Raw genomic sequence first — 27165 nt, 5'->3', positions numbered from 1 at the left:
ATGTTTTACAGCATCTATTTCCCTTCAGTCACCTACACAACTGTCTTGAGTATATCTCCACTTAGGAACTGTAACAAACTGTATGAAGTAAATGTGGGTGCATAAGCATCATAAAAGATGAAAGAATATTGTTACACCACCTTTTTAGCAAAACAGGATGGTCCAGGGTTTTTTTCGTAAAAATTTTGTGTGATGAAGTCCTGTTGAATGACTTCACTAAATAATGACTTATGACTTAAAATACCATATTTCCTTTCTGTTTTTAGAAATATATTGTTCATTCACCAGTTCTTGAATTTGAGAAAATTCATCTAGGAAAGATTTTGCTGATGTGACCAATTTCCCATCCTTAGATACTAGAGTGCTACAATATGTCTCTGCATTCTTTTTTTAATTTGTGTAATAATTGTGAAATGTCCTCTATCACTTTTCTTCTATTTTGTCATGGGTGGCAAATGAAAAAATCCTGAATTCTTACTTGATGTCTCCAGACTTCTTTTATACCCTCTTAAAAGATGATAATACTTTGGACAACGTAATATGGAAACTGAAAGTGATGGAATGGTGATTTATTTCATTGCATCTTCTAGGTAGTACCATCATTCTTCCATTTTCTTACCATCTTAGTGTTGTTTGACATAGTTGGGAATAATTGATGAGTAATATTAAATAATTTTTATGATGAAATAGCAAAATTTTTCAAGATATAGAAAAATAATTTCATCAAGCTCTCATAATATATTTTAGATTTATGAAAGAATCCAACAACTCCATATTGGTGATTACGAGAGAATGAATTTTATTTTGTTTTTTTTTTAAAGTAAATTTCCCCATTGTTCCTTGGAAGCCCACTAAAGAAGAACAACAGTCATAAAATACTAATCCTTACAAATAATTAGGACTGCTGAAAAAAGAAACTCAGAAACTGAATTTGGCTCCAGTGGCATCTGATGGTAATACCAGAGTTAAGTCTTTGTTCTGGCACACTGCACAGCTAAGGGCCATGCTCAGGGTTCATGCTCTGGACTTATGGTCTGGCTGCAGGGGGATGGTGAGTGTGGGAAGCAGTGGACTAGTAGGCAGGGAGACCTTCCACAAATGGACTGTTAGTTACACTGGGAGACCAATATATTAGGTGTAATCAGTACAAGTCCTAGGAAATCGGGACAAATGGGGTGTCACCTTTTGCTTGTGTTCCTGTGAGCCACACCAGGGACATGAACCATGTCTCCATTCAAGGAGGCCCCCAAGGGCAGGAACAGTATTCTACCAGGCTGGGATTTTCCATGGTGGAAATGATGTGTCTCCTAAACAACAACTGTGCTTCATTCAACACCCATTTTATCAGATTAGCAGAGCCTCTCTGAGAGGCTGCCTGGAGAGAGCAGGCTTTGGAGGTAGATGGATGTAGGTTGGAATCCTGGCTGTGCCACCACTCATCAGCTGTTTACTAATTTGTAAAGGTGGTGGGGTAGGCAGTAGTACCAACTCACAGGTATTACAAGGTAGAAGACCAGGATACTTTGATTTAATGTATTCAGTGGGAGGCCTTGTTCTGCGCACTGGGGGACACAGATGAAACTGACACCTTTCCTGCCTCAAAGGGCAACCTTTGGGTGTGTCAAGAGACTGGAGAAAAGGCCTGGCCATATGTCAGGTGATAGAAGAGGGGCAGATAAGGAAGGGACACAGAGAGAGTGGTAAACTCTGGGGGTGGAGGGTTATCAGGTCTGCCCAGGCAGACAGCACAAAGGGGCATCAGCACTTACATGAAAGAGCGAGAGCACGAATGGTCATTGTGGAGGGGGAGTGGTGCAGTCTGCTTGGCACACAGGAAGTGCCCAGCCCAGGTGAGGGAGAGTTTGCACTGGATTTGCCCCTGTCTTTTTCACTTGGGCTTTTGAGGGGATAGACAGATAATGCAGTGCTTTCTAGCTTTGTCTGGATGTTATCCCTGGAGTGGGGGCTGGCACTCTGAGGAACTGGGCCTCTACCCTATTCACCTCCCCACTCTGCCATTATCAGCTGTGTCCAGATGGTCACAGGCTTCCTAATCTGACATAATCAGAGGGTAGGAGCTCAGCTGGGACCTGGGCCTTTGTGCTGGGCTGTGAAGGGCCAGCCCCAGCTGGAAAGATCTCCCAGACAGGGCCCTGGGGCTTTTGAAGATGGGAGGGGCGGGAGGCTAGAGTTGCAAGGAACCTATGATAACTCTTCAAAAGGCAATCTGGGTGTAAATGAGAGGAGCCCCAGGTGGGGTCTAGCTAGGTCCTCCATCCTCTGGGCCTCAGAAACAGGCACGTAACCTGCACCTCTGGGCCTCTGCCTCACAGAATCTCTTTGTGACATCTTTCATTCCCTCTCTCCTCTAAGGCTACCCCTTCCTATCCAGTAGTTTTATGTTGCTGTTTCTAGAGCCCCAGGCTAATCCAGGGGCTTACAATTGCATCAGGAGTCTGTGACCCTTGTTGATGCTGGGGATCTTGCAGGTCCAATGCAGAGCTAGGCTGGCTGGGTTCTCAGAGGCCTGTGGCTCTGGCACCTACCACCCAGTTGCAAGCCTTGAACCCCAAGGCTGTTCGGGTTTGTTGTGTTTTAGCTTCTTTCATACATGGGGGAGCCCCACCTTAGCTCTGGCTTCTAGCAGTGAGCCTGGATTGGAATCCTTTTTTAAGGACTTGATCCCATAGTGCGTGAACCCCAGAGCTCAAACTTCTGCCTTCATTGGGGTTTTATAATTATTTTTTCTGGTTCTTGGGCATGTTTGCTTGCTTATAAGCCTATGTGTCTCTCTTTTTAGTTGTTTGGGTTTTAATTTTGTCTATCACTGCTAAGTGTTTGAATTTGAGAGGATTGTTTAGAAAGAGAACCATCCTGACCATAAGTACCTCATTGATTCTGAAGCTTCATGAAATCTTAATCAGAGACTCTTAAGTATATGGCCTTAGGCAATTCTCATCTTTTCAAGGCAGTTCCTTCTTTGTAAAATACAGATATTAATAATTAGCTTGCTAAAAGTTAAAAGTGTTGATCATCTCAAGTTGAAGGATAGTGATTACCTTGAAGTACTATGGGAAGGGAATGGGTTTGGGAATAGACACTGGAGTCTACAAAGGCATTTGTAACATTCTGTTTCTTTTTATTATAAACCTTTTTTTTTTTCCTTTCCCCAGAGAGAGGAAGGTGGAGAGAGAAACATCGATTGGTTGCCTTCTGCACGCATCCCGACCAGGGATCAAACATGCGACCTGGGTATGTGTCCTGGGTATGTATCCTGACCAGTGTGGCTGTAACATCTACTTCTTAAGCTAAGTAGTAGGAACACAGATGTTTTATTATTCTTAAACTGTACAAAATTAAATATTCTTTTATTCATGAAGTATTTCATAATTTAAAAAATTATGTCCACACTGCTATTATGAAGGTAAATGAGGTAACGTGAAGGTGCTTTGTAAAGAGTCAAGGCAAGGAGTAGACACTTCTCCAGGCAAAGCAGGCTTGAGCTGGAACACAGACCAACCTTTAAATGAAGTTTTATTTCTATAAGAAAAAAGGGCAATAAGTTAAGGGGCTATTTACAATAGAGGTGCCATGAGACAAGCACAGTAGTGAGCCTGAGTTCTGCCTTCTCTCTCTGCCTCCTGGCTCAGGTTTTCCAAGTTTGAGTCACCTGCCCATGCTCTGAACAATGGTGACACAGCCGTGGGAGCTGGTACAGCGCTGCAGAGATGTCTGGGCCTCCACCTGCCCACTGCTGGGGTCAAAGGTGAAGACTCTGTCGGTGCTTTCTCCGTGATCATCCCGCCCACCAAGGATGTGGACCTTCCCATCACACACAGTCACACCACAGCTCTCCTGAGTTGGACAAATAGAAAGACAGTCAGCTCTGGGGTCCAGCCTGGGGCTCATTCAGTCACTAGCTGGCCAGGCCAGACAAAAAACCTTGACCCACAGAATGTGAGCAACCAATCTGGATGGTAGAGAGGAATTTGGATGGAAGGCAGGAAGCTCTGGTTTACCCTTGCTAAATGAATAGCCTCAGACAAGTCACTTAACCTCTCTGGGCCTCAGTTTCTTTATCTGCAAAGTAAGAAAAACGAGTACCTTCTTCATAAGGTTCCCTGAGCAGTTAACAGGGTTAAGCATGTAAGGTATTTTTTACATAGTACCTGGAATACAGGAAGCACTTCAGTAACAACAATAACACCACCACCATCTTAGGATCTCAGACTCAGAAAAGCCAGAAATCTCAGGCTCCTAGGATCACTGAAGGTCATAACTGGCAGGGGCTACCAGTGCAATCACACCCCTATATAGTCTCTGGAGTTTCAGGAGAGGTAACAAAAGGTGAGAGAGGCAAGGAATACAGGGGCCCATTCAGGGCCTGGGCCTCTCTTCTCTGATATCACTGGGGCAGGGGAACTTAGCAAGTTCCTTCTCCATGCTTCACCACCACCAACCCCAACCCTAGTCGGCTACCAGCTGGTGGCCTTCAAGACAGGAGAGAGTGCAAGATCATTTACACCAAGTTCCCCATCCAGGGCTACAGCACTTGGAACTGGGGTTCCAGGTTCTGCCTTAACATGGTATAACTGGTGGTCTCGGACTGGAGCCTCATTTGCGAAATGCAAGGCTGATTATCATTGTGAAGACAAAGCTAGAGAACTAAGTAGAACCGCCTAGCATGGAGTCAGACACAAGACTCACTAGCTCTAAGATCCAGATTCTTAGAAGTGGGTCTTCCCTCTCTTGAATGGAACCAGGGCTATGCCTAAGACCCTTAACTTACCATGGGGCTGGGGAGAACAGCTGCCTCCCCCCAGACATCTGTACCAGGGTTGTAGGTGAAGATTTTGCTCATGAGGCCCCCCACCACATAGATGGTGTCCTCAAGGGAGACAGCCTCAAGACATCGCTGTGAGAAGGGGGCTGGCGACCGCAGGCTCCACTGGTCCTCCTTGGGGTCAAAGCACTGCACCTGAAGGGTAGGAGATTTGGCAGTGATGAAGCCTCACCCCCCAACTGCCCTGCTGCCTGTGTACTCCCACTTCTGTCAAGGGGACTCATTCAGCACAATATTTGCCTCTGTCTGCCGGGCCTGCCCTCAAGTATAGTTCCAACTTTGGTCTCCTACCCCTGGACTCCCTGTATCAAAAGCATCCTCATCTTTCAATGTCCAAGGAGAGGTCCCCATTCCAGGAGATGGAGGTACTATCTGCATTAGTGCTGTAGAGGCTCCTCAGAGCAGGTACCCCGTGGAGATGTGTTCAATCAACCCTCCACTGTCAATCAACCCTTGTCCCTCTTCCTGGTGCTAATGAGGTCATGACAAGATTCCAGCTGGGGTGTCTTTCAGCTCACATTACTACAGCTATCCACATGCCTCCCAGTCCTACGTGTGTTTAAGACACCTTGCACAGTTCCTGAGGGCTCATACTTGTACCTGCCTGCTCACCTTTACTCTTTTTCAGTTGTTTCTTTGGGAGACTCCCAGAGTGGCCTAAAACAGTCAGTGCTGCATGAGAGGGTACTAAATGGGGCAGTTCAGCCAGCCCCAGGAAAATGTGCTGGGGAAATAAGGAGGGACAAGTGATCTTAATTTGGAAAGATTCACATCACAGGACCACACGACTGTGAGGCCATCCAGGGAAGGAGAGAGCTGTCATTATGAAGATTAATTCAAAGACAATTCAGAGGAAGCCTGGAGGCAGTGCACCAAAATATTAATAGTAGTTATCTTTAGGTGGGGGAATTATGGGTGATTTTTTTTCTGTTTCTCTGTTTTCTAAACTTTCAGTAATGAGTATTGTTTTGAATGGTGGAAAAGCATTTTAATTAATCCCACTCTTGCACTCAATTTTTTTAATCCTTACTCGAGGATATGTTTATTTTAGAAAGGAAGGGAGAGAGAGAAAGAGAAACATTGATCGGTTGCCTCCTGTACGTGCCCCAACCAGGGAACGAACCCACAACCCAGGTATGTGCTTTGACTGGGAATCAAACCCACAACCTTTAGTGTATGGGAGAATGTTGCAACCAACTCAGCCACCCGGCCAGGCACCCTGGCTTAATTTTTAATCTTTGAAACTATATGGCATCAGTCAAACATTCAGGCTAGCTGTGCTGCTGACCCACTGTTTGACCTTGGGGTCATCTCTGAATTGATCGCCTTGCCTCAAACATGTGGCTTCCTCCTCAGGGTTGTTGATGGGATTAAATGAGAAAATGGATGAGGACAGGAAAGTGCCAACTCAGCGCCAACACAGCAGGCCTCCAGTGTCCTCTCCACACCCACCTTGTCTGTGCTGACACCGTCCTGTCTGGCACCCCCGATCACATAGAGCCGGCCAGCACAGGGCACCACTGCTGCCGAGCTCACGGCCTCCAGGAGCGGCTCCACTGCCTCCCAGGTGTTGGAGAAGGGGTCGTAGCGCTCCACGCTGCTCAGGCGCTGCAGGCCATCAAAGCCACCCACTGCGAACAGCTGTGTGTGAGGACAAGGGGAGTCCCCCACCCCACCAGAGTCAGGGCTTGCTCCACTTGTGTGCCAAAAGCTATCCCACCCCAGCACAAGGGCCAAGCCTACCCAGGGTGAATCTCAGTGCTGCCACTACCCAGTTACTGAACCTCCTTTAGCAGATTTCCTCTCATTAGCTGGGGATAAGGACCTCCATCTCTAGAATGGGTACTGAATGCAGAATTAGTCTGTAAAATACTTGGCACCAAGCTAATGCTTAGTAATAGTAATTAAGGGTTTACCACTTTACTTAAATGATTCTAAGAAGCACTTTTATCTGCATTTCTGAGTTGGGGATGTAGCTACAAAAGATAACTGGCAAGTTTTTTTGTGGGTCTTTTTTTTTTTTTTGGTCTTAAGTGGAGTCGAGATTCAAACCTAGAATGTTTGACCCCAGAGCCCACACCCTTGACCCCTAGGCTGTACTATTACCGTAATTACTATTAGCATTAGTATTATGATGTGACTTTGGGCAAGTCCCTTTCTTTTTTGAGACCTCAGATCCCTTCCTACAAAGAGAGAGGGTCTTAGAAAGGGCCTTCCCTAAGGACATCTATAGATCTGTACCGTGGGCCCCAGGGCAGCAGCAGCTGCTACATGTCCCTACCTGTCCCTGTAAGACCGCCATCTTGTGCCTCCACCTGCCCTTGTGCAGTGAGGCCACTTTGATCCAGGTGTGCAGATGGGAGCTAAACATCCACACATCATGGCTGTTGATGTGGCCTCCTGGGGAGAGAAAAGCAGTTGTTGCCCCCAGATCCAAGGGAAGGGTTAAGGGTAGATGGCAGGAAGGACTTTCCCCTGAGCTGGTGTGAGACTTTGGGCCTGTGACCCAGACAGTGTGCTTTGAACAAGTGGTGGGAAGGTCTGAGTTAGGACAACAGGCATAGACTTTTGAGGGAGAGGCCCGAGAGAGTCAGGGAGAAGGAACTAATCACTTGGTGTGTTGTGGTGTGCCAGGCTCTGTGCTCAGGGAAGCAAAGAGGGGGGCACTTTAGAACTCTACTGAAAGTGAGAGTGCAAAAGGTACCCAAGACAAGCATCAGGATTACACTGTGGTAAAGAAAGCAGAGCCACTTACACTGGGATGGGGAAGGGTAGAGAGTGACCCAATATTTCTGTCTCACTTCTGCCTTCACCCTCATAACTTCATGTCTGTTTTCATCCCTCCATGAGGTGTTGGGATTACTGTACCCAGTTTAAAGATAGGAAACTCAGTTGAGGCATAAGAGACCAGGAATGACTTGTTGAAGATCACATGGTCTTTCACTGCCAGAGCACTGATCAGAACCAGAGCTTCTAGCCCCCAAGCCCAACATTGGTATTAGTGAAGGACACAGCATACTTCATGGGGCAAGCACTGGGGATGCAGGCTGTGGACTCTCCCTCCCCCTACCTGGCTGTTGTAGGGTTCCTGCCAGGGACTCAACTCTCAGGAGTAGCCTCCTCAGGGACAATTCTGACTGCACCCTTCAGCCTAGCCACATGTCTGGTGCCCTTGCCTCTGTGTATTTCCATTTGGCCTGGATGGTTTCTGAAGCCTTCCTGTCTCATTCTTCTGCTCCTTGTCCTTCCCTGGCACCCATAGCTCCTACAACATTAAGTGTAGTCTACCTAGGCCTAGAGGGAAAGTCTGTCTGATCTGACTCCAGGCTCCCTTTCCTCCCTCACCTACAATGGTTTCCTCTCCCAGGTACACTCAACCTGCACTTCAGAGCCCTGAGTAACCAGGGTTCCTTTCTGCATCTTCCTACCTTCATGCCTTTGCCTGTGCTGTTCCCTCCAAAGTTGGGCCAGATTCCCTGAGTGGGATTCCAGCTCATTTGGGGACTCTGAGAGTTCCCATCAAATTCAGTCTGATCATAAAGTAAAGTCTGTTTCCCCCTCTCCAGGGTACAGCAGGGAGCAAGAATTGTGCTTTATTCTGATTCTCTAGGGTCTGAATCTCAAGGAAAACACCATCTGTTGATATCAAAGCTCCTAATTTTGTCAATTTTGAGGCAATGGGGAAATTCTTAACCTCTCTGAGCCTGTTTTCTCATCTGTGAAATGGGATTTTAGAGAGAATTAATTAATGTAAGCTGTTTAACATAATGCCTGGCACAAAGTAGCTTAAAACAAGTGATTAATACTAATATGAGCTGAAGCTGACTTTACTGAATTAAGGGTGGAGTCACACCAGTGATTGGTTCTGCAGGACTACATACCATTTCAGTCAATAACTGTAGGTTACCAGGAAAAGCCCCACCCCCATCCCCTGGTTGGAGGGAAGAACAAAAAACAAAGGGGCAGTGCTCAGGTGAGATGAGCTAATCCTGTGGGGCTCCCCATGCAGCCCTGTTCTCACCTGAGATATAGATGTTATTGCGGAGAGTACAGGCAGCAAACTCTGAGCGCATGTAGCCAGGCAGGCTGGGCAGCGGGGTCCAGCGCTGGCTTTCTGGGTGGTAGGCGTCTGCGAAGGGCAACCTCAGAAGCCCCTTGCGGTCACAACCGCCAATGACCACGATCACTTCAGCTAGGTCCATGAATCTGGCATGGGGATAAGCCCAGTATCCATTGATCTGCGCACAAGTTTCGGCCCTCTCACTCTCTCATTGACCACACTGTAGGGTTCTCCTACCCTTCCATGTCCTTCTGTCTCCCTCCTAATTCCCAGGCTGGGCTCTGTCACTTCCAACCTTCCCTCTGGCTATTGATGGGAGGAGGGTCACTAATCCTTACTCCATTCTACTGACCTCTAAATTACAGAAAAAGAATATTTACAAAGCCTTTAACCTTAGCTAGAAAAATCACCTTTTACAGAGGAGGAAACTGAGGCTAACAGACTGGCTTGCCCAAAGTCATGCAAGCCAGTAAGCAAAAAAGCTGGAATTCAAGCCCAGGTTTGTCTGATGCTAACCCATTCTCTTTACCCTTTCTGACCTCCACTCCCTAATTCTGTTGCCTCCCTCCTATAACCATCTTCTAAACCTATACCCTAATCTCTAATCCCATTGAACCAGGCTTCACACCCGTTCATCAAAGTGTTTTCACCTCTCACTGACCCCTCAGGCTTCTGAACCTACCAGAATTCCCAAACCCTTTAGCCATTGGTTTCCTACCTAATTCCTGTGACAAATATTGAGCATCTTCTTTGTACCAGCCCTGTGCTTAGTGTTGGAGATACAGTTGTAAGACAGGACTCCCTGGGAGGATGACAGACTATCTTGGACTACTCCACCCAGCGTCTCCCGATATGGTTTTCCAGGCCCTGCCTATTTATATCCCTTACTAGTCTGAGCTCCCAGAGCATATAGGGTGTTTTCAAATCACTCTTGAGCCTCAGGGACCCAGCACGAGACCTGCACAAAGGGAGCACTCAAAATTATGGATGGATGAGCAAGAGAAAAAGTACGTAAGGTGTGAGACGCCTGCATCTCCCTATTGGCTGTGAACTCCTCAAGGGCAGAATGCCTAACACTAAGCCTATGAAATGTTTGTTAATAAAGGACTGAATTTCATTCCAGAGGCATGATTAAAGGATGAATTAAAGGATGACAGAGGTGTGAGTGAGTGGTTGAAGAATGTGGGAATAACGAAAGCCTGTGGCAAAGGGGCTGGGAGTGGGGGCTGTACCTCCGTGGCCGCGTACGTAGCCCACCGGACTCTCGGCCCAGGATGAAGCAGGCACGGGCCTCGAGCAGCAGTGGGCGGCACTCGCCGCAGGCCTGCAGCAGCTCGTCAGCCTCCACCCTCTCCAAGAAGTAGTGGGGCGCCAGCAGGGGTAGGCGCACGTGCTCCAGCAGCCGCCGCAGCTGCCCGCGTCGGGCCGGCGCGTCGTGACGCACCCAGCGCATGGCCGCCTCGAACACGGCCTCCTCGCGCGTCACGCGCAGCGCCGGGTCCGCCAACAGCGCGGCCACCTCCTCGGGCGCCAGCTCCAGGAAGTCCGCGTGGCGCACCACTTCGGTGAAGGCCTGGCGCAGCACGCGGCCGCAGCGCTCCGCCAGCGAGGGGAGCGAGAAGGCGGCGGCCACGCGGCGCAGCGCCAGGCTGTTGGCGGCGCGCAGGCGGCCCTCGAGGAAGCGCGCGCAGGCCTCGCGCAGGCCCGCCACGCCCAGCCGCTCCGCCAGCGCCAGCACGGCGGCCGCCTGGTCCTCGGCGCGCAGCCGCACGCCCGCGCCGTACACGTAGTCGAGTACCGCGGCTAGCGCCGCCGCCGTCCCTGTCAGCCCCGCGCCGGGCGCCTCGGGCACCACGGACACCACGGGTACCACGGACAGGCCACGCTCCGGCTGTCCGGTTGCGAACAGGCTGCGGAAGTAGGCGCTGCCCGCGCTGAGCGCGGCTCGGTGGCATGGGAAGTCGCGGCCCCCAGCGCGCAGCACCACGTCGGTGAGGGTGCGGCTCCGCCGGTAGGCGTTGAGGGTCTGCAGGACGCGCTGCGCGTGGCAGGAACCCGCGCACGGCCCCTCAGCGCCCGGCTCTGACTCCTCCAGCAAGGGGCCCTCTAGCATCCTGCTGGGTAGAGAACAGCACAAATAGCGTCGGAAAATTCACCTGCCTGGGGCCAAACGGGCAGGAGGCCCCTCATCACAGGCAGGCGTGAAGGTAAGCAGTGTGCTTTCGTTCAACTACTCTTCCTTCCACTCTCCTACCCAGACTCCTAATGGCAGGCTGCAAGGATCTAGTAGGCCCTGCCTTAGCTGTAGCACCTTTTCCTCACCCACTTCAGCCGTATTGCCCTTCCCGCTTTTCAGATTTGCCAAGCTGTTTCCTATTAGTATTGACAGGAGACAGCTGGCATGCTTTCATTTGGGGTAATTTGAAGAGGGTCCAATAAAGGAATGATTTCAAAAGTGTAGACAGTGTTTAGGGACTCCCACAAGGGACGCGGCAGTACCACGTGGCTACCAACTCCAGGGAGTCATTATCTCTCCCAAGGTCTGAAGGGGCTGGGAGGCTACTGGACCCTGTACAATACATCTGTATAGGGAAGGGTCCCTGATAGGAGCTGTAGCCTTTGGTCAAGGAATTCAGGATACCCTACAGAGACCCAAAGTGTGTGGAGCGGTATAACACTACCTCCATTTCCTCACCCCATCCTGTCTCAGGCCCATCTCCTGCCCATCTCCTGTAGGTGCTGCCCGTTGACCAAACCCTGATTGTGTGTTCCATTTAAAACCTGCCCCTCCCCCAACAGCAAGGCTCTGGCCCATAGCAGGTGCTCAATACCTGTTCAAAGTCGAGTGAATGTATTAAACAAATATGTATGGAGAACATTTTCTGTGCCAGGCAGTGAGCAAGGCAGTCATGGTTCCTTGCCCTCTAGGAGCCCATAGTTTGGCGGGGCGGGGGAGTCCCATGGGAAGTATAGAATATTAGGGGAGCTCTTAAAAGGGGCACTAAACCCAGTTGGAGGGAAGAGTCAAGGAAGATACCCCCGAGGAGGGTATCTTTGGACTGAGGATGGGTAGAATTTGTCAGATGAAGGGAGGGAAGTGGAGGGAGAATGTCTCCAGCTGAGAAAACAGCCTGTGCATAGGCCCAGGGAGAAGGAGAATATGAGGTTAGAGCCCAGGCCGAGAGGGAAGTCAGCACTCTGTTCCCAAGGAAGCACTGTGGAAAAGTAGAAAAGGGTTGGCTCTAAGGACTGATCCGGGTTCTAATCCTGCCGCTAACACTGACTGTGTGAGAGTCAATGTAAATCACCTGTGTAAATCACTTCCCTTCCGTTTCCTCTTTTGAAATGAGATCATAAATGCTCACCTCACAGAGTTGTGATTTTGTGACTCTTAAATAGAATGTATGAAAAGTGCTAGGTGCATAGTACAAATTCAACAAATGTTCTTTACATTGCTTTTAGTCAAGAGGAAGGGAACACACTTAGTTGCTTTTTTTGTATATAATTTCATTTGATCCTCACAACCCTGAAAAGTTTCTTTAGAGCCTCACCCTTTTTAAGTTTGTCATGTGCAAACAAGTACACAGAGGGAACCTGCCTTTCAGAGGTTTCTGTGAGGATCAAAGGAGGGGTGTTTGTGCAAGCACTCTACAGACTGAAGGGTTGTACTGTGTCAGTCATGATTTGGCCGTTATAAACATACTGCCTCTGCTTGCACACCTCCAGGAACAGGGAGCTCACTCCTTTATGTGGTAACTTACCCCAGGGGAGCATAGCTCTGGCCAATGCCCCCTTGCCTCTCCCTTCACTCTCCTGATCCCAGATGCTTTCCCTTCTCTGATACCACTCTGCCCTGGAGATCAGATTTGCCCAGGTCATACTGGGCAGTGGATCCCCTGCCTCAGAATCACAGTAAATGAGCTCTCTGGTGGGCAGGGTCTTGGAAAATTAGCTTTGCCTAAGTAGAGGGACTAGACACTGCACCTGGCTTCACACTCTGCAAGCCCAGCAGCTCAGCCACATTTGCTAGAGTGGGGGCGTGTCCCAAGGAGCAGCCTGGGACCAGCTGAGGGAGGTGAGAGAGGTTATCAGAGCATGCTGCCCCCATTCTCCTCTTCCTGAACTGAGAAAGCAGCCACACTCTGAGCTGAGATACAAGAGGGTAGATCTCAGCATGAGGAGGAACTTCTGCCTGCAGAGATGTTGTAGGGCACTAGGGGCTGTTAGGGCGTCCTCTCTTGGGAAGTGCACCAGTACTTTTTCATTCATTGTACAGCTGTCTACTGCTCTGGGCACTGGACACACGGGGACCTCAGACCCAGTTTCCACCCTGGTTATTCCCATTCTGGAAGCTGGAGGGTGCCCAGTTGGAACATGGAAGGTAGGAATTCCAGGCAGGGCTCGATCCAGCATTTTCCCATTCCAGCTAAGAGTCTAGGCATCTCAAGCCGTAGGTCCTGATGCAGACTGAGGCACCCAGCCCCTAAACGTTGACATGCCACCCTGCCTGTTTTACACACCCACTCACACAAGCATGCTTAGATTTGTAGACACCACACAGGACAGCCCTGTGTCCTAAGCACTTACCTGGCCACCCCCTCTCCCAGGCGCCCCGAAGCTGCTGCTCTTGCAGGGACCATTCCAGTCCGTCCTGCCACCGGAACCCCTGGCAGCCTGGGATCCAATGTCCTAGCTGCTGTGCCTGGACCGCCGCTCACGCTCAGCTGCAGGAGGACAAAGGGGCTGGACGCCAGGGGGAGGGGAAAAGAGAAGGGGGAGGGTAAGGGGATGCTGGGCTTTTGTTCCACTCTTGGCCCAGACCTAGAAGGAAGGAAAGGAAGGAGGAGGAAGGAATGAGCATAGAGTTGACTACAGGCAACTCAGGATCTGTGTGCCTGGATTGGAGTGACTTGGCATTGACTCTGCCCCTGAATGATACACAGGTGTGAGGGTGGGTGCGGGGAGGGGAGCGCCAGGGGAGTGCCTCCCTTGGGAGATGGTGTGAAACCGTGAAACCTGGTGAATTGTGTTCTGGGGTACCTGTATGAGAGTGTGGGAAGGGAGTGCATGGGACTCGGCAGCTGCGTAGCATTGGTGTGAGTGTAAACTTGTAGGTGCAGGTGTAGCTAAGAATGTGCCTGCATGGCTTAGAGATCTAGGTTTCCTTCCTGCCCCTGTGTGACTGCTGTGTCTGTGTTAAGGCTGATAGCAGACATCATTGTGGGACTGTGCATCTGGTTATATGCCTTGTGTGTCCCTGTCTCTTTGTCTGTGTCTCTGTGATTGTTCATTTCTCTGTGTGACAGGTGTATCTTTGGACAGAGAGAGAGAGTGTGTGTGTGTGTGTGTGTATGATAGGGGTCTGTGTCTGTGGACTGTGTGCTGTGTGTGGACATCCTATGATCCTCTGTGCTATGGTATGAGTTGAGGTGTACCTACCTTGGAGCGGGTACAGTAGGACTGGTGTGGTGGTTCTGGGCTTGCCTGGCCTCCTGGAGCCAGAGGGAAGCCACTCCATAGACTGGTGCCAGATCATTTGCTGCCTCTACAAAGGGCCCCAGGGCCTGGTGTCCATGTGGCAGGTGAGGGGATTTGGCTTCATGGAAGAGGACAGCAATTTGGAAGGAGGTTGCCTTCATGAGCTCCAATGGGCCTGAGGCACCTGTGGTCTCTTCCGGGTGGTTGCCTAGACTTGCTCCGCAGCCCTAGGCTAGCCCCTCCCTTGGGCCTGGCCTTTTATCTCTATGGGAGAGATAATCCAGATTCTTGCTCTATCTTACAGAAAGCCTTGTGCCATGAGTCTTTGAGGCCGGAGTGCTGCAGGGACCAGTCCTGGCTAGGCTTAGGTAGACCAAGTCTGTGGAAGGAACCCTGATGGGAGGGGTCGCTGTGACTATGGCCAGGTATGTGTCCTGAGGCCTTGGCAGAGAATGGACCCTGCTCCAGGGAATGGTGTATCCCCCTTCCTAAAAATAGGATGGCATGTGTTGCTCTTTGTTAAAGGATGTGAGAGAATTAGGCACTTTTTAAGAACTATTTATTATTTATTCCCATCTTTCACCCCCCTTCCCACTGGCAGCCATCAGCTTGTTCTCTATATCTGTGGGTCTGTTTCTGTTTTGTTTGTTTTTTTAAGATTCCACATATAAGGGAAATTATACAGTATTTACCTCTCTCTGTCTGACTTATTTCACTTAGCATAATCCATCCATGTTGTTGCAAATGGCAAACTTTATTCTTTTTTATTGCTGAATAGTATTCCATTGTATATATGCACCGCATCTTCTTTATCCATTCATCTATTGATGGACACTTAGGCTGCTTCCATAACTTGGCTATTATTACTAATCTGCAGTGAACAAAGGGGTGCATGTATGTTTTCGAATTAGTGTTTTTGTTTTCTTTGGATAAATATCTAGAAATGGATTTTCTGGATTGTATGGCAGCTCTGTTTTTAATTTTGTTATTTATTGATGATAACCATTCTGATAGGTGTGAGGTGATATCTTATTGTGGTTTTTTAATTTGCATTTCCCTGGTGATTAGTGACGTTGAGCATCTTTTCCTTGATGGTTGGTCATCTGTATGTCCTCTTTGGAGAAATGTCTCTTCAGATTCTCTGCCTATTTTTAGATCAGTTTGTTTGGGGGGGGGGGGGGTTGGTGTTAAAGTTGTATGAGTTCCTCTCATTGAAAGTATTATTTGGGAAGATCTCCCACTGAGTAGGTTGTCTTTTTATTTTGTTGGTAGTTTCTTTTGCTGTGCAAAAACTTTAAGTTTGATGTAGTCCCGTTTGTTATTTTTTCTATCATTGCTCTGCCCCAGAAGACATATCCAAAAAGATGCTAAGAGTGATGTCAAATAATTTACTGCCTGTTTTCCTCTAGGACTTTTATGGTTTTAGGTCTGTAAGACTTTAATCCAGTTAATTTTTGTATATGGTCAAGAAAGTGGTCCAATTTCATTGTTTTGCATGTATCTGTCCAGTTTTCCCAACACTATTTGTTTTTACCCTATTGTATATTCTTACCTCCTTGTCATAAATTAATTGCCCACATAGGTGTGGTTTTATTTCTGTGCTCTCTAATTCTGTTTCACTGATCTTTGTCTGTTTATATGCCAGTACCATGCTGTTTTGATTAGTATAGCCTTGTGGTATAGTTTGATATCAAATAGCATGATACCTCTAACTTTGTTCTTCTTTCTTAAGATTTCTTTGGCTATCCAGGGTCTTTTGTGGTTCCATATAAATTTTAGGATTGTTTGGTTTTGCATCCTTTCATTTATTTGTATGTTCTTCAATTTCTTTCTTCAGTGTCATGCAGTTTTCAGAATATAGGTCCTCTATCTTTTCGGTTAAATTTATTCCTAGGTATTTTCTTCATTTTGACGCAATTGTAAATGGTATTGTTTTCGTAATTTCTCTTCCAAATGGTTCAATAATAGTTCATTATTGGTGTATAAAAATGCAACCCATTTCTGAATATTAATTTTGTATCCTGCTATTTTACTGAATTCATTTATTAGTTCTGATCATTTTTTGGTAGAATCTTTAGGGTTCTCTTTATATAGTATTATGTCATCAGCAACTAATGAGAGTTTTACTTCTTCCTTTCCAATTTGGATGCCTTTTATTTCTTATTCTTGTCTGATTACTATGGCTAGGACTTCCAATACTATTTTGAATAAAACTGGTGAAAGTAGACATCCTTATCTTGTTCCTGATCTTAAAAAGCTTTCAGTTTTATGCCATTGAATATAATGTTAGTTGTGGATTTGTTATATATGTTGAGCTATGTTCCTTCTATCCCCACTTTGCTGAGAGATTATATCAAAAATGGATGTTGGATTTTGTCAAATACTTTTTCTTCATCTATTGATGTTATGTTATCATGTGATTTTTCTCCTTTGTTTATGTGGTGTATCATGTTAATTGATTTGCAGATATTGAACCAGCCTTGCATCCTAGGAATAAATCCCACTTGATCAGGGTATATGATCTTCTTAATGTATTGCTGAATTTGGTTTGCTAATATTTTGTTGAAGAGATATTTGCATATATGTTCATCAAGGATATTGACCTAAATTTTTCTTTCTTTGTATTGTCTTTTTCTCGTATTGGTATCAAAGTAATGCTGGCCTCATAAAATGAATTTGGGAGCCTTCCCTCTTTGTCAGTTTTTTGGAATTGTTTGAAAAGGATAGATATTAATTCTTTGAATATTTGGTAAAATTTACCTGTGAAACCATCTGGTCCAGGACTTCTGTGTGTTGGGAGTTTTTTGGTTACTGATTCTATTTTAGTAGTTATTGGTCTGTTTGGATTTTCTGTTTCTTCCTCATTCAGTCTTGGAAGAGTGTATGTTTCTAGGAATTTATCCATTTCTTCCAGGTTGTCTAATTTGTTGGTATGTGGTTGTTTGTAGTATTTTCTTCCAATCCTTTGCATTTCTATGGTTCAGTTGTCACTTCTCTTTCATTTCTTATTTTATTTATTTGGGTCCTCTTTTCTTCTTGATGAGTTAGTCTAGCTAAAGATTTCTTAATTTTGGTTATCTTTTCAAAGAACCAGCTCATAATTTCATTAAGTTTTTTATTGTATTTTTAGTCCCTCTTTTGTTTATTTCCATTCTGATCTTTATTATTTCCTTTCTTCTACTCACTTTGGGCTTTGCTTGTTTTTTTTTTTTTTTCTAATTCCTTTAGGTGTAAGGTTATATTGTTAATTTGAGATTTTTCTTGTTTCTTGAGGTAGGCCTTTATTGCTATGAATTTCCCTCTTAGGACTGCTGTGGCTGTGACCCATATATTTTGGATCACTGTATTTTCATTTATCTCAAAGTATCTTTTCATTTACTCCTTGATCTTGTTGTTAACCCATTCATTGTTTAGTATGTTATCTAGCCTCCACATATTTGTGTGTTTTTCAGTTTTCTTCTTGTAATTTATTTACAGTTTCGTACCATTATGATAGGAGAAGGTGCTTTATATGGTTTCAGTCTTCTTAAATTTATTGAGACTTGTTTTGTAGCCTGACATGTGGTCTATCTTGGAAAATGTTCCATGTGCACTTGAAAATAATGTATATTCTGTTGCTTTTGTATGAAATGTTCAAAAAATACTAAGTTCATCTGACCTAATTGGCATTTAAGTGTCTTTCTATTTGAAGTGAGTTTCTTGTAAGCAGCATATAGATGGGTCATGTTTTTTAATCCATTCAGCCATCCTGTGTCTTTTTATTGGAGCTTTTAGTCCATTTACATTAGTAAATTTATATGTATGTACTAAAATAATTGATGTGTATGTACTTATTGCCATTTTGTTAATGTGGTGGGTTTTTTTTTAATAGTTCTGTTTCTTTTCTGTTGTCTTTCCTGTGGTTTGCTGTTTTTAATATTTGTTTGGATTCCTTTCTGTGTTTTTTGTCTATATTTTGTATGTTTTTAGTTTGTGGCTACCATGAGATTTTGTATATCATTCTATATCTATAGCAGCCTATTTTAAGCTGATAGGCATTTAAATTGAAATGTATTTTATAAGGACCGCATTTTTACAATCCTCTCCATGGTTTATGTTTTTGTGTTGTTTTAGATCTTTTCCTGTTGTGTATCTCCTAACTATGTATTGTAGTGCGAGTCGAGTTTGATACTCTTACATTTGACTTTGTAGTAGCTTTTTAGATGTCAAATTCACTATATTTATTAAATGTTTGCCTTTACCTGTGAGATTTTTCCCTTTCTCATATTTTCTTATTTCTGATTATGGCCTTTCCTTTTCTGTTTAAAGAAGACCCTTTAACATTTCTTGTATAACTGGTTTAATGGTGATGAACTCCTTTAGTTTTTGCTTGTCTGGGAAACACTCTCTCCTTCAATTCTGCATGAAAACCTTGCTATGTGAATATAATTCTAGGTTGTAGGTTCCTTTCAGCACTTTAAAAAGTGCTGCCGCTCCTTTCTGGCCTGTAAAATTGCTGCTGAGAAATCAGCTGAAATCATTCCAATATTTCCTTTGTCTATAACTCATCATTTACTTTGTGATTCCTTCCAGGTTGTTTCTTTAACTTTTGCCATTTTAATTACAGTATGTCTTGGTGTGGGTCTCTTTGGGTTCCTCTTGTTTGGAACTCTCTTTGCTTTCTGGACCTGGATGTCTGTTTCCTTTCCCAGATTAGGAAAGTTTTCAGCCATTATGTGTTTAAATAAAGTTTCTGTTCCTGTCTTTCTGGGATTTCTATAATGTGAATGTTTGAGCATTTGATGTTATCCCAGAGGTCCCTTAAACTATTCCTTATTTTCTAAAATTTTTTTCTTTTTGCTATTCTGATTGGTTGATTTCCACTAGTGTATCTTCCAAGTCACATATCTGTTTTTCTGTATTAGTCTGTTGTTGATTCCTGTTAATGTTTTTCATTTCTGTCATTGTAGTCTTCAGTTCTACTTGGTTATTTATTATACTTTCTAATACTTCATTGAAGTTCTCCCTAAGTTCCTCTATTCCACTCCCAAATTTGGTGAGCATTCTTATGACTGTTGCTTTGAATTTTTTTATCAGGCAAATTATCCTTAAGTAATTTGTTTCCTTAAGGTTTTTTAAAATTAATTTTATTTTTTATTAAATTTATTAGGGTGACATTTTAGTGGGGTTTTTTCCCTGGGGATTTTTCTTGTTCCTTCATTTGAGAGATAATTTTTTCATTTTGTTTGACTTTCTGTATGTGTTTATATGAATTAGACAAAATAGCTCTCTTCCAATCTTGAAAAAGTGGCCTTAGGTAGAAGCGGGCTCTTTGTAGACTGTGTGTGTCAGGTGGCTTTGGCAGGCTGGTAGGGGCCTAACAGGTACCTAAGGTATACAGGGCACTGTCCTTCCAACCCAGAACAGCTCCAGGTGTGTGTAGTAATGTCCTGTGGATTGTGCTTGCTCCCTTTGGCTCAGGTGATGTGTCTGGGAACTCACTGCAGCAACCTTGCAGGTAGGCTAGAGTACCTACATAGAGCCCCCACCTACGCTGTGGAGGTGGAGGGGGGTGTAAAGTGTTCACTTAGCCCTCCATCCTGAGTATTCCCGTGGTTCCTGGAGAGCTCCCGTGGCTTCCCAGCCTTCTCTATGCAGTCTCCTCCTCATATTTAGAAGCTATTCACTCAGTCCTCAGTTGTCTTGAAGTAACTGCTTGCTCTATATAGGGTGTCCCCCCAAAAATGTATACACACATTTTGAATAATTATAAAGGCAGTGTTTATTAAAATACATTTCATTTTCAAAATTGACCTATCAGCTGTTAAAGTGTGTATATATTTTTTGGACACCCTGTATGTGTATACTTGATTTTGTTCGTGGTTGAGTTCCATATCCTCCTATGCCACTGCCATCTTGGACCTCTAGATGCAGGCACCTTTATATCTATACTTGGGAAGGAGGGTCTGAGAGTTCATGGAGGGTGGGCTCAGCCTGGAGACCTCACACACTGAGGTCCAAGGGAGGAAGGACAGAGTGGATCTACAGGGGGTGGCAGGGAAGGGGAGGGGACCCATCTCCTGTTTCCCTTTGAATGGGCAGTCAGGCTGCCCCCTGCAGACAAGGGAAGGACATCAGGAAGGTGGGGTTCTCAGTAATTCCTCAGGTCAAGGAACAGGAGCCAGTGTTGACCACGGGCTGTGGGCTCCCTCCTCTGTATGGTGTGAGGGGAGGAAGCTGGACTACCTCTGCATTGGGGATTGGGGGGTATGGTATAGGACTCCAGTGAAGATGGGACTCTGGCTCTTCCGCACAAAATTCCTAGTCTGCTCTAACCCCTCCTGAAAACTCCAGGATGTCTCAAGTTACTCAAGTCTGGCCAGGAGCCTGGTACATCCTGGCCAGGAACGTTGAGTGGACAGGGAGGAGCTGGCATGAAAGGTCAAATCCACTTTCCTGGTGGGTCTGCCTGAGGCTGGAGAGCAGGTTGTTGGGCATTTTGGGTAGGGCAGTGAACCCCACTCTTGACCCAGATTTCATTCATACTCCCTTGTGCCCAAGGAGAGGCGGGAGCTGACTTCTGCCCCAGGAAAGGAAGCAGTTGGCATATGCTCAATGGGGGGGAGGGGGATCCTTCACAGTTCCTGAGGGGCAGTCCTAGAAGTTAATGTGGGGGGAGCCCAGCCTGGGTTCCAACATTTGGGAGGGATTTTTCTTCCTTTCCTCCAAGAAGGTGACAGAATCACTCAGACCCCAAGAATTTTACCCAGAAGACCCCTCTTTGGAGAAGAGACACATCCCTTGATTCCCCGGAAGCACCGTGTTTATTTAATGCAAGTTGGTGCTAGTGTTCAGCTTCCCCCTTTCCTCCTTAGGACACACCCAAGATCACACACTCTTAGGACAAAAATGGGAGTTACAGACCTGCCCTGACTCCAGTGCTGACCCCTTCATGGAAGGCAGAGGTCCAAGAATTCAAAGACAGGAAGGGACATCCATGGACTATATTGGGGCTTTTAGCCCAGGCACTCGAGTGTGCCAGGAATGAGGTGAGCCTGCTTTGGTGAGGTCTAAAGCCTTGAGAAGTCCAAGCCTAATCTCTGCCATTGCAGAGAGGCATCTCCTGGCTAAAGGTCTGTCACTCTACAGGCCAGGGAGCTCAGAAAGCCTCCATGTGGCTGTGAGGGGACCTCTAGTCCCATTGCCCATCCCCACCTTTCACGTTGTTCCTGGCTGGTTACAGAAGGCACGCGCACACTCTGGGACGAGAGCCTGGGTGGATTCTGGTGCCACCTGTTCTGTGTGGCCTTGGACAGTCACTTTACCTCTCCAAGACCATCTCCTCCACCACAATATGGGATGCTGGTCCCCAGGGTTGTTAAGAAACCCACCACCCTGCCACCACTCTCCCACTCATTTCTGAGAATGGCTCCTCCTCAAATCATGGGGCCAAGACTATATCCCAAACTCAGCAAGCTTGGTCCCCATCCTTCCACTGACAGTTCAGAAATCACATGTCAACATGGCAGCTTTAATCATCTTGACCAAGGTCCCTCAGGCTCCCTCCACTGTAGGCCTCCTTAGCCACATGCCTACCCCTGACCATGCCCAGACACTTTATTTTCAGGTGGCCCCTGACCTATGGTCACTGAGGTTGTGTCAATCTGGGGCTCTCTGCCCTGGAGGCCTGTTGGGCACTTGGGCAGGGAATTAAGCAGCCCTGAGCCTGCTTATCTCGCCATTTCCAGCTGCTCCTAGGGAATGTGGCTTGGGCCCTCTCCTGGGGTAGGTCCAGTGGTGGTGGGAGGCTGGTTAGGAGGAGTATCTCCACCACTGCAGCAGGTTTTTCTTCTGAGTCAAACCTTTGTGCTTTGAGACTGAAGTGAAGAGAAGAGCTTCTGGGGGCTGAGGCCCAGCCCCAGGTCCTCGAGGCAGGAGAAACACGGAGAAGTTGGCTGCCTCACAGCACAAACAGGGGGATGGTCACACGTGAGCATCCACATCCTCCATTGCCACAGGGGTATGGCATGGCCCAGTGACCCATCAGAGCTTCCAGATCAGGATGCAAGGGAAGACCTCAGGGGAAGACCAGGCCCCAAACTTCCCAGAAGGATCCCCAGGCCTGCAGGGGCATCTGAGAGGCTGGAGTCCTGACCCAGCTGGGCCTCAGGGGAGAGAGGAGGCCTTAGAGCCAGCTCCCAGAGCACTCTTGAGTCCAGACAAGCTTCTACCAGCTCTTTTGGGTTCCCTGGTCTCCACATTAGGTACAGCCTGGGAAGACAGGTCTTTAGCTAACGGCCACTGCGGTCTGTGAGAGTCTTGGCACGGCTGCCATTCCCTCGGAGGTCCACTGGGGTGGTGGTGCTGTTGGCATATGTGTCATAACTGTTGTCTGAACATACAGAGAGCTCATCGGAGACCTCCATGCCATCGCTGATCTCTGTGGGGGCAGAAGAGGTCAATGAGGATGGCAAGAAGATACTGTGGGAAAGGTGGCCTGCAGTGCTCCTGGTCAGGAACTTGGAGGCTGATGAGACCACTGGGTTCAGATTTAGTATTGAGCTTGGTATTCAAGGCCCTCCTTGGTGTCTCCTCTCCCCTGGAACTCTTCCTTCTAGCCACAGAAAACAATCTGCATCCTCCTGAGCTTGGCACCCATGTGTTTACTCTCCTCAGGGCCTTTTCATATACTGGCCCCTCTCCTGGGAGTGACCTCCCATCAACACCTTTTCTTAAAATCTGGCTTATTCCTCTCATCTCTGTTACTGCAGTCTCCTGAAAGCCTCCCCTGACTGCCCCCTCCCCTGGTTAGGATGGGACTCCCCTGCTTGCCCCCCACCCCATCACATCCTGTACTGTCACTGTCTATGGCCCCCACCATCTGGAGCACTTCAAGGATAGGGGTAATGTCTGGGCATCTGTGTCCCCAGTGCCTGGCATAGTGCCAGAGACAGCAGAGGCCCAGGAAAGGTCTGCTGAGTAGAGCTGAGCCCACCCTGAGGAGACTCAGAGTTCCTGGGGGGGGGGGGGGGGGTTGAGGGTCTCTGGAGAGAACCTTTCAATCTACAGTGGGCAAGGGATGAGGACTGTGGCTGACTCCTCAGAGTCTTCACTCAGAGGGTGCTTAGTGAATAGTCTTTGGCACTACAGGAGAGGCAGGGGGTATAGATGGGCAGAACCTGCCAGGCCTAGGGACTGGCCTCCTGCCTTCCATTCATTCAGCCCATCCCTCTGACTTCTCCAGGCCAGGCACAGTGCAGGGGCCTGGGGATCCTGGGTGCCTTGGACTGGCCCCTTCAGGAGCTAGCTCTCCAGTGTGGCCAGAGGGCTGTGGGATGCTAGAGAGGCACTCCAACCTGTCTTGGTGCTGAGGGAAGGCTCCCAGGAGGAGGGTTTTTGAGCAAAGGTAAGCAAGAATCTGTGTATACTAAGCACCTGAAACTGCCTGGCATTCATCTCTTAGAGGAATAAATAGTAAAGGAGCTAATAAGATGTTCACTTGATCCTTGGAGCCAGCCCCATCTAAACCACAGTCACCCCCATTGGGCTCTCTTTCATTCAGGCATGTTTACCAAGAACCCCTCTGGGCCGGCAAGGCAGTTACCCTCACAAGTACCCTTTGAGGGATGTTAGCTTATGTTACAGACAGGAGTCTGATGCTAAGGGAGGTTCGTGCGCTCCAGTCCACACAGCTATTTGGCGATAGAGCTGGGATTTGAATCCAGGTCCATCTGGCTCCTAAATACTCTATAAATCTCTCCTTTTCCCTCTGTCCCCATGCCCACATCTCTGTCCTGAATTACCAAGATGCATACTTGAAGAATGCCATGTGAACAGGAAGATGACCATCTACAAGCCAAGGGGAGAGGCCTGGACCAGATCCTTCCCTCTCAGCCCTGCTGACACCTTGATTTTGGACTCCAAGCTTCTAGAACTGAGACAATAAATTTTTGTTGTTTAAGCCTCCCACTTCATGGTACTTTGTTACAGCCCTACTGCAAAAATAGCCAAAGACAAATCTGCCCATGACCCAACTCTGCTTTTGGAATGAAGCCCAAGCTCCTGATCACACTTCAGGGGCCCAAGAACCTCCCCACCCCAAGCCACCTTGGGGTGAGCCAGCCAAAGACCCTTCCCCTCAAGCCATATGGAACGATACTTAGTTCTCAGTGCCCTGGAAAGCACTGCTCCCTCACTACCTCTGAACACATGTTGCTCCTACCCTGGAATGCCCTTCCTTCCCTCTGCTTGCCCTGACCTGACCTGACCTCATACCCATCTCCAGGCCCCTCCTAGCTATTATTCCCATTTCAACTACGTCACTACCTTGCCAAGTAGGTTTCAAAACCCTCATTGCCCCAGGGAGCTCTGACCACTCTTTCCTCCTCGTACCCCACTCTGCTTCAGCACCCTCATCTATTAGAGCTCTAGTGACACCCAATTTCCCATGTTCTCGCTTATATAGTTGCCTCCTCCATCAGACTGGGAATGTCCAAGGGCTGGCACAATAGCAATGAAATCAGTATTTGGGGTTCCTGTATGAACCAAGCAAACGGGGACAGGCCCTCAAAGCAGATTCTTACCCCCACCCCACTCCTGTACGTCACCCTTGCCCACCACCCATGGGGCTAACATAGCTGCATGTGGAGGGTGTGCACCTCTGTGTGTGTGTGCCTCTACATGTGTGGGCATCTGTATGTCCATGCTGTGCCCCTGCCTGCATGTGTTATGTGTGCACACATCGTGTGCATGTGTGGGATAGAGACTGAGCCCAGTGCGTTCCTCAGCCTGTATGCAGGGCTGCCTACCTGAGAAAATGAGCTTCTCTTTCATGATGCTGACATCTCGGCTGGTCCGGTGCACTGCTGCACTCAGCATGATCTGCTCGGGGTTGTAGCTCCGTATGCCACCCAGGCGCCACCTGCAAAGATGGCCCCATGGGCATTAGGCCCTTCCCCACCTTTCCCTGGAGCAGGGGTCCTGCCCTGTTCCAGAGCCTCTCTCAATCTGGCCTGAGAGACCAGCAGGACTCGTCTTACTATCCAGATGGGACCCAGTGATGGGCAGACCTGGAGCTAGAGTTAGTCCACTGACTCTCAGTCAGGGTTTTCCTGCCTTCCTCTTACCTCCAGAACCCAGGTCAGCCCCCGTGGCCCAGGAAGATGTTTTGGGTTGGTCAGTTGGTTAGTTCTGTCTCAGGTGCTCCCACTTACGCACCTGGCTCTCTGTGGAGGGGATAAATTTGGGGCGGGGAAGGGCTTAGCAGACCTGACGCTGATGACCCGCCCTGGGGTACACACCAATTTTGGGGAGTTCCAACTGATGTCTCCTATAGCGGTACCATCATGACCAGACTGAGTGAAGCCAGAGGGAATCCCAGAGGAAAGCAGAGGGATGAGGAGATGGCAGGGACTTTGCTTAGAACTGGTCTTTACAGGGTCAGAGCCAAGGGCACGAGAGTGACTTGGGATGCAGTCTCCTTTACTCTGTTCCAACAACCCTGGAAGAGTGGGGCGTATGTTCCCTGATGGGGAGGGTAGGCTGGGGAGTCAATCCCTCTGATGCCCAAGGCCAGGACTGGGGGTAAAATTAATCAAATGGGCTGAGAGGGGGTGCTGGATAGAGCATGCAGGGGTCAGGCAGAGCCAGGCACTGTTTTTTGTTGTTGTAATTCCTCTGAACTAGCCCCAAATCCCTGGCCTAAGACTTTTCCTACAACCTGAACAGAAGGATTCACTGGACCCCCACCCTCACTCCCACCAAGAGAAGCAGGTGTCAGCTTGGAAACAACCCAACCCCCAGGGCACTGAGCCCTGCTGGGGTAGATGAAGGGAGCCCAGACTCCACAAGGAATCAGTTGTTTCCAGATGGGGTCAGTGCAGCTGAAATGGACCGACAGATGGACAGGCAGATGGGTGAATGGACAGCGGACGGACAAGGGCAAAGCAGGAGGCAGAGGGGAAGGCAACTTGTGCTCTGGCTGGGCTAGCCCTACATGTCCTTGAGGCCAGCAATTGGGTCTCTTATTTATGGCTGTGCCCCTGGCACCAACCTCAATGCCTGCTGTGGGGGAGGGGACAGGGGCCCTAAGTACTTGTTGAGTGAATAAATGGGAGAATGAGGAAATGATCTGCACCAGGGTCCCCTTCTCCATCAGGCCTCTCGACTCCCAGGAGGACAGTGACACTGCCCTGGATGTATGTTGAGCAGGCCCAGCATGTCTGTTCTAGTACTGAGGCAGCATGCTGGACTCCATGTGCGGCCTGACCCTAGCACAGCACCAGCCAGCACATGTGGATGTCTGCTGACTGCAGGAATGGAGAAAGGACTTGGTGAATGTATGTTCACTGGAATCAGAACCCCAGCCTGGGAGCAGTTTCTCCTAGAAGCTGGTCAGTGAAGCCACCTGACCCAAGAGAGCACAAGGTGATTGACCAAGGAGGACTTGGATCCCCAAGACCCACGTCTTATCTTGGAAATTAACATTAACCCCAGAAGGAAAGTGTCAGACCAGGGTTTCTGGAGCCATGCACATCTAGGTCAGAAAGCTCAACCGCTGTTGGGCCCTCCCCAGGGGAAAGTGGGAGAGACTATATGGGGGAGACAGAGACAGAAAGTGAAAAAGATGAGAGAGACCAGGGAAAGATAGAAGGAGTGATGGGAGAGGCAAACCCAAAGAGGGGAAAGGCAACAGATGGGAAGGGAGAGACAGAACTTGGTAGGACGTGCACTGAGCAGTGGGGTGGGCCCTGCAAGCGACATGGGGGGCTGGGTGCCCAGGCAGAGCCCTCTCCCCCTCCCCAGA

At 47.9% G+C, this 27165-nt stretch overlaps 3 protein-coding genes across 8 annotated transcripts in view; 1 reads left to right on the top strand and 2 right to left on the bottom strand.

Annotated features, from left to right (window-relative positions):
• Positions 1 to 24329, top strand: part of RPS3 (ribosomal protein S3) — a 35382-nt gene extending 11053 nt beyond the window's left edge. The window contains exon 7 of one of the 2 annotated variants that reach the window (XM_081154271.1): positions 24168 to 24329. The gene's annotated coding sequence lies outside the window, so the exon portion shown is untranslated. Of the gene's footprint in view, positions 1 to 3650; positions 4049 to 24167 lie in introns of those variants that run through there. The other variant, XM_081154272.1, reaches the window with a different exon arrangement.
• Positions 3667 to 13560, bottom strand: KLHL35 (kelch like family member 35; the record flags this gene model as incomplete). Its single annotated transcript, XM_081154270.1, has 7 exons — positions 13491 to 13560; positions 10136 to 11020; positions 8865 to 9049; positions 7125 to 7243; positions 6296 to 6484; positions 4790 to 4978; positions 3667 to 3855 (listed from the first exon to the last, which is right to left on the bottom strand). Exons 1-7 carry the CDS (start codon positions 13541 to 13543, stop codon positions 3667 to 3669), a joined length of 1809 nt encoding a protein of 602 aa, XP_081010396.1. The 5' UTR covers positions 13544 to 13560.
• The window catches only part of GDPD5 (glycerophosphodiester phosphodiesterase domain containing 5), an 87826-nt gene continuing 80787 nt past the window's right edge, over positions 20127 to 27165 (bottom strand). For all 5 annotated transcript variants that reach the window (XM_081154266.1, XM_081154267.1, XM_081154264.1 and 2 more), the window contains 2 exons: positions 25169 to 25281; positions 20127 to 22800 (listed from right to left, as the gene is read on the bottom strand). In XM_081154266.1, the coding sequence (XP_081010392.1) occupies positions 22652 to 22800; positions 25169 to 25281 (262 nt within the window). In that variant the 3' untranslated portion in view covers positions 20127 to 22651. The remainder of the gene's footprint in view (positions 22801 to 25168; positions 25282 to 27165) is intronic.

The sequence above is a fragment of the Miniopterus schreibersii genome (assembly GCF_964146895.1).
Source record: "Miniopterus schreibersii genome assembly, chromosome: 12".
NCBI classification, from domain to species: Eukaryota; Metazoa; Chordata; class Mammalia; order Chiroptera; family Miniopteridae; genus Miniopterus; species Miniopterus schreibersii.
This window is presented reverse-complemented; position numbering and strand designations above follow the sequence as displayed.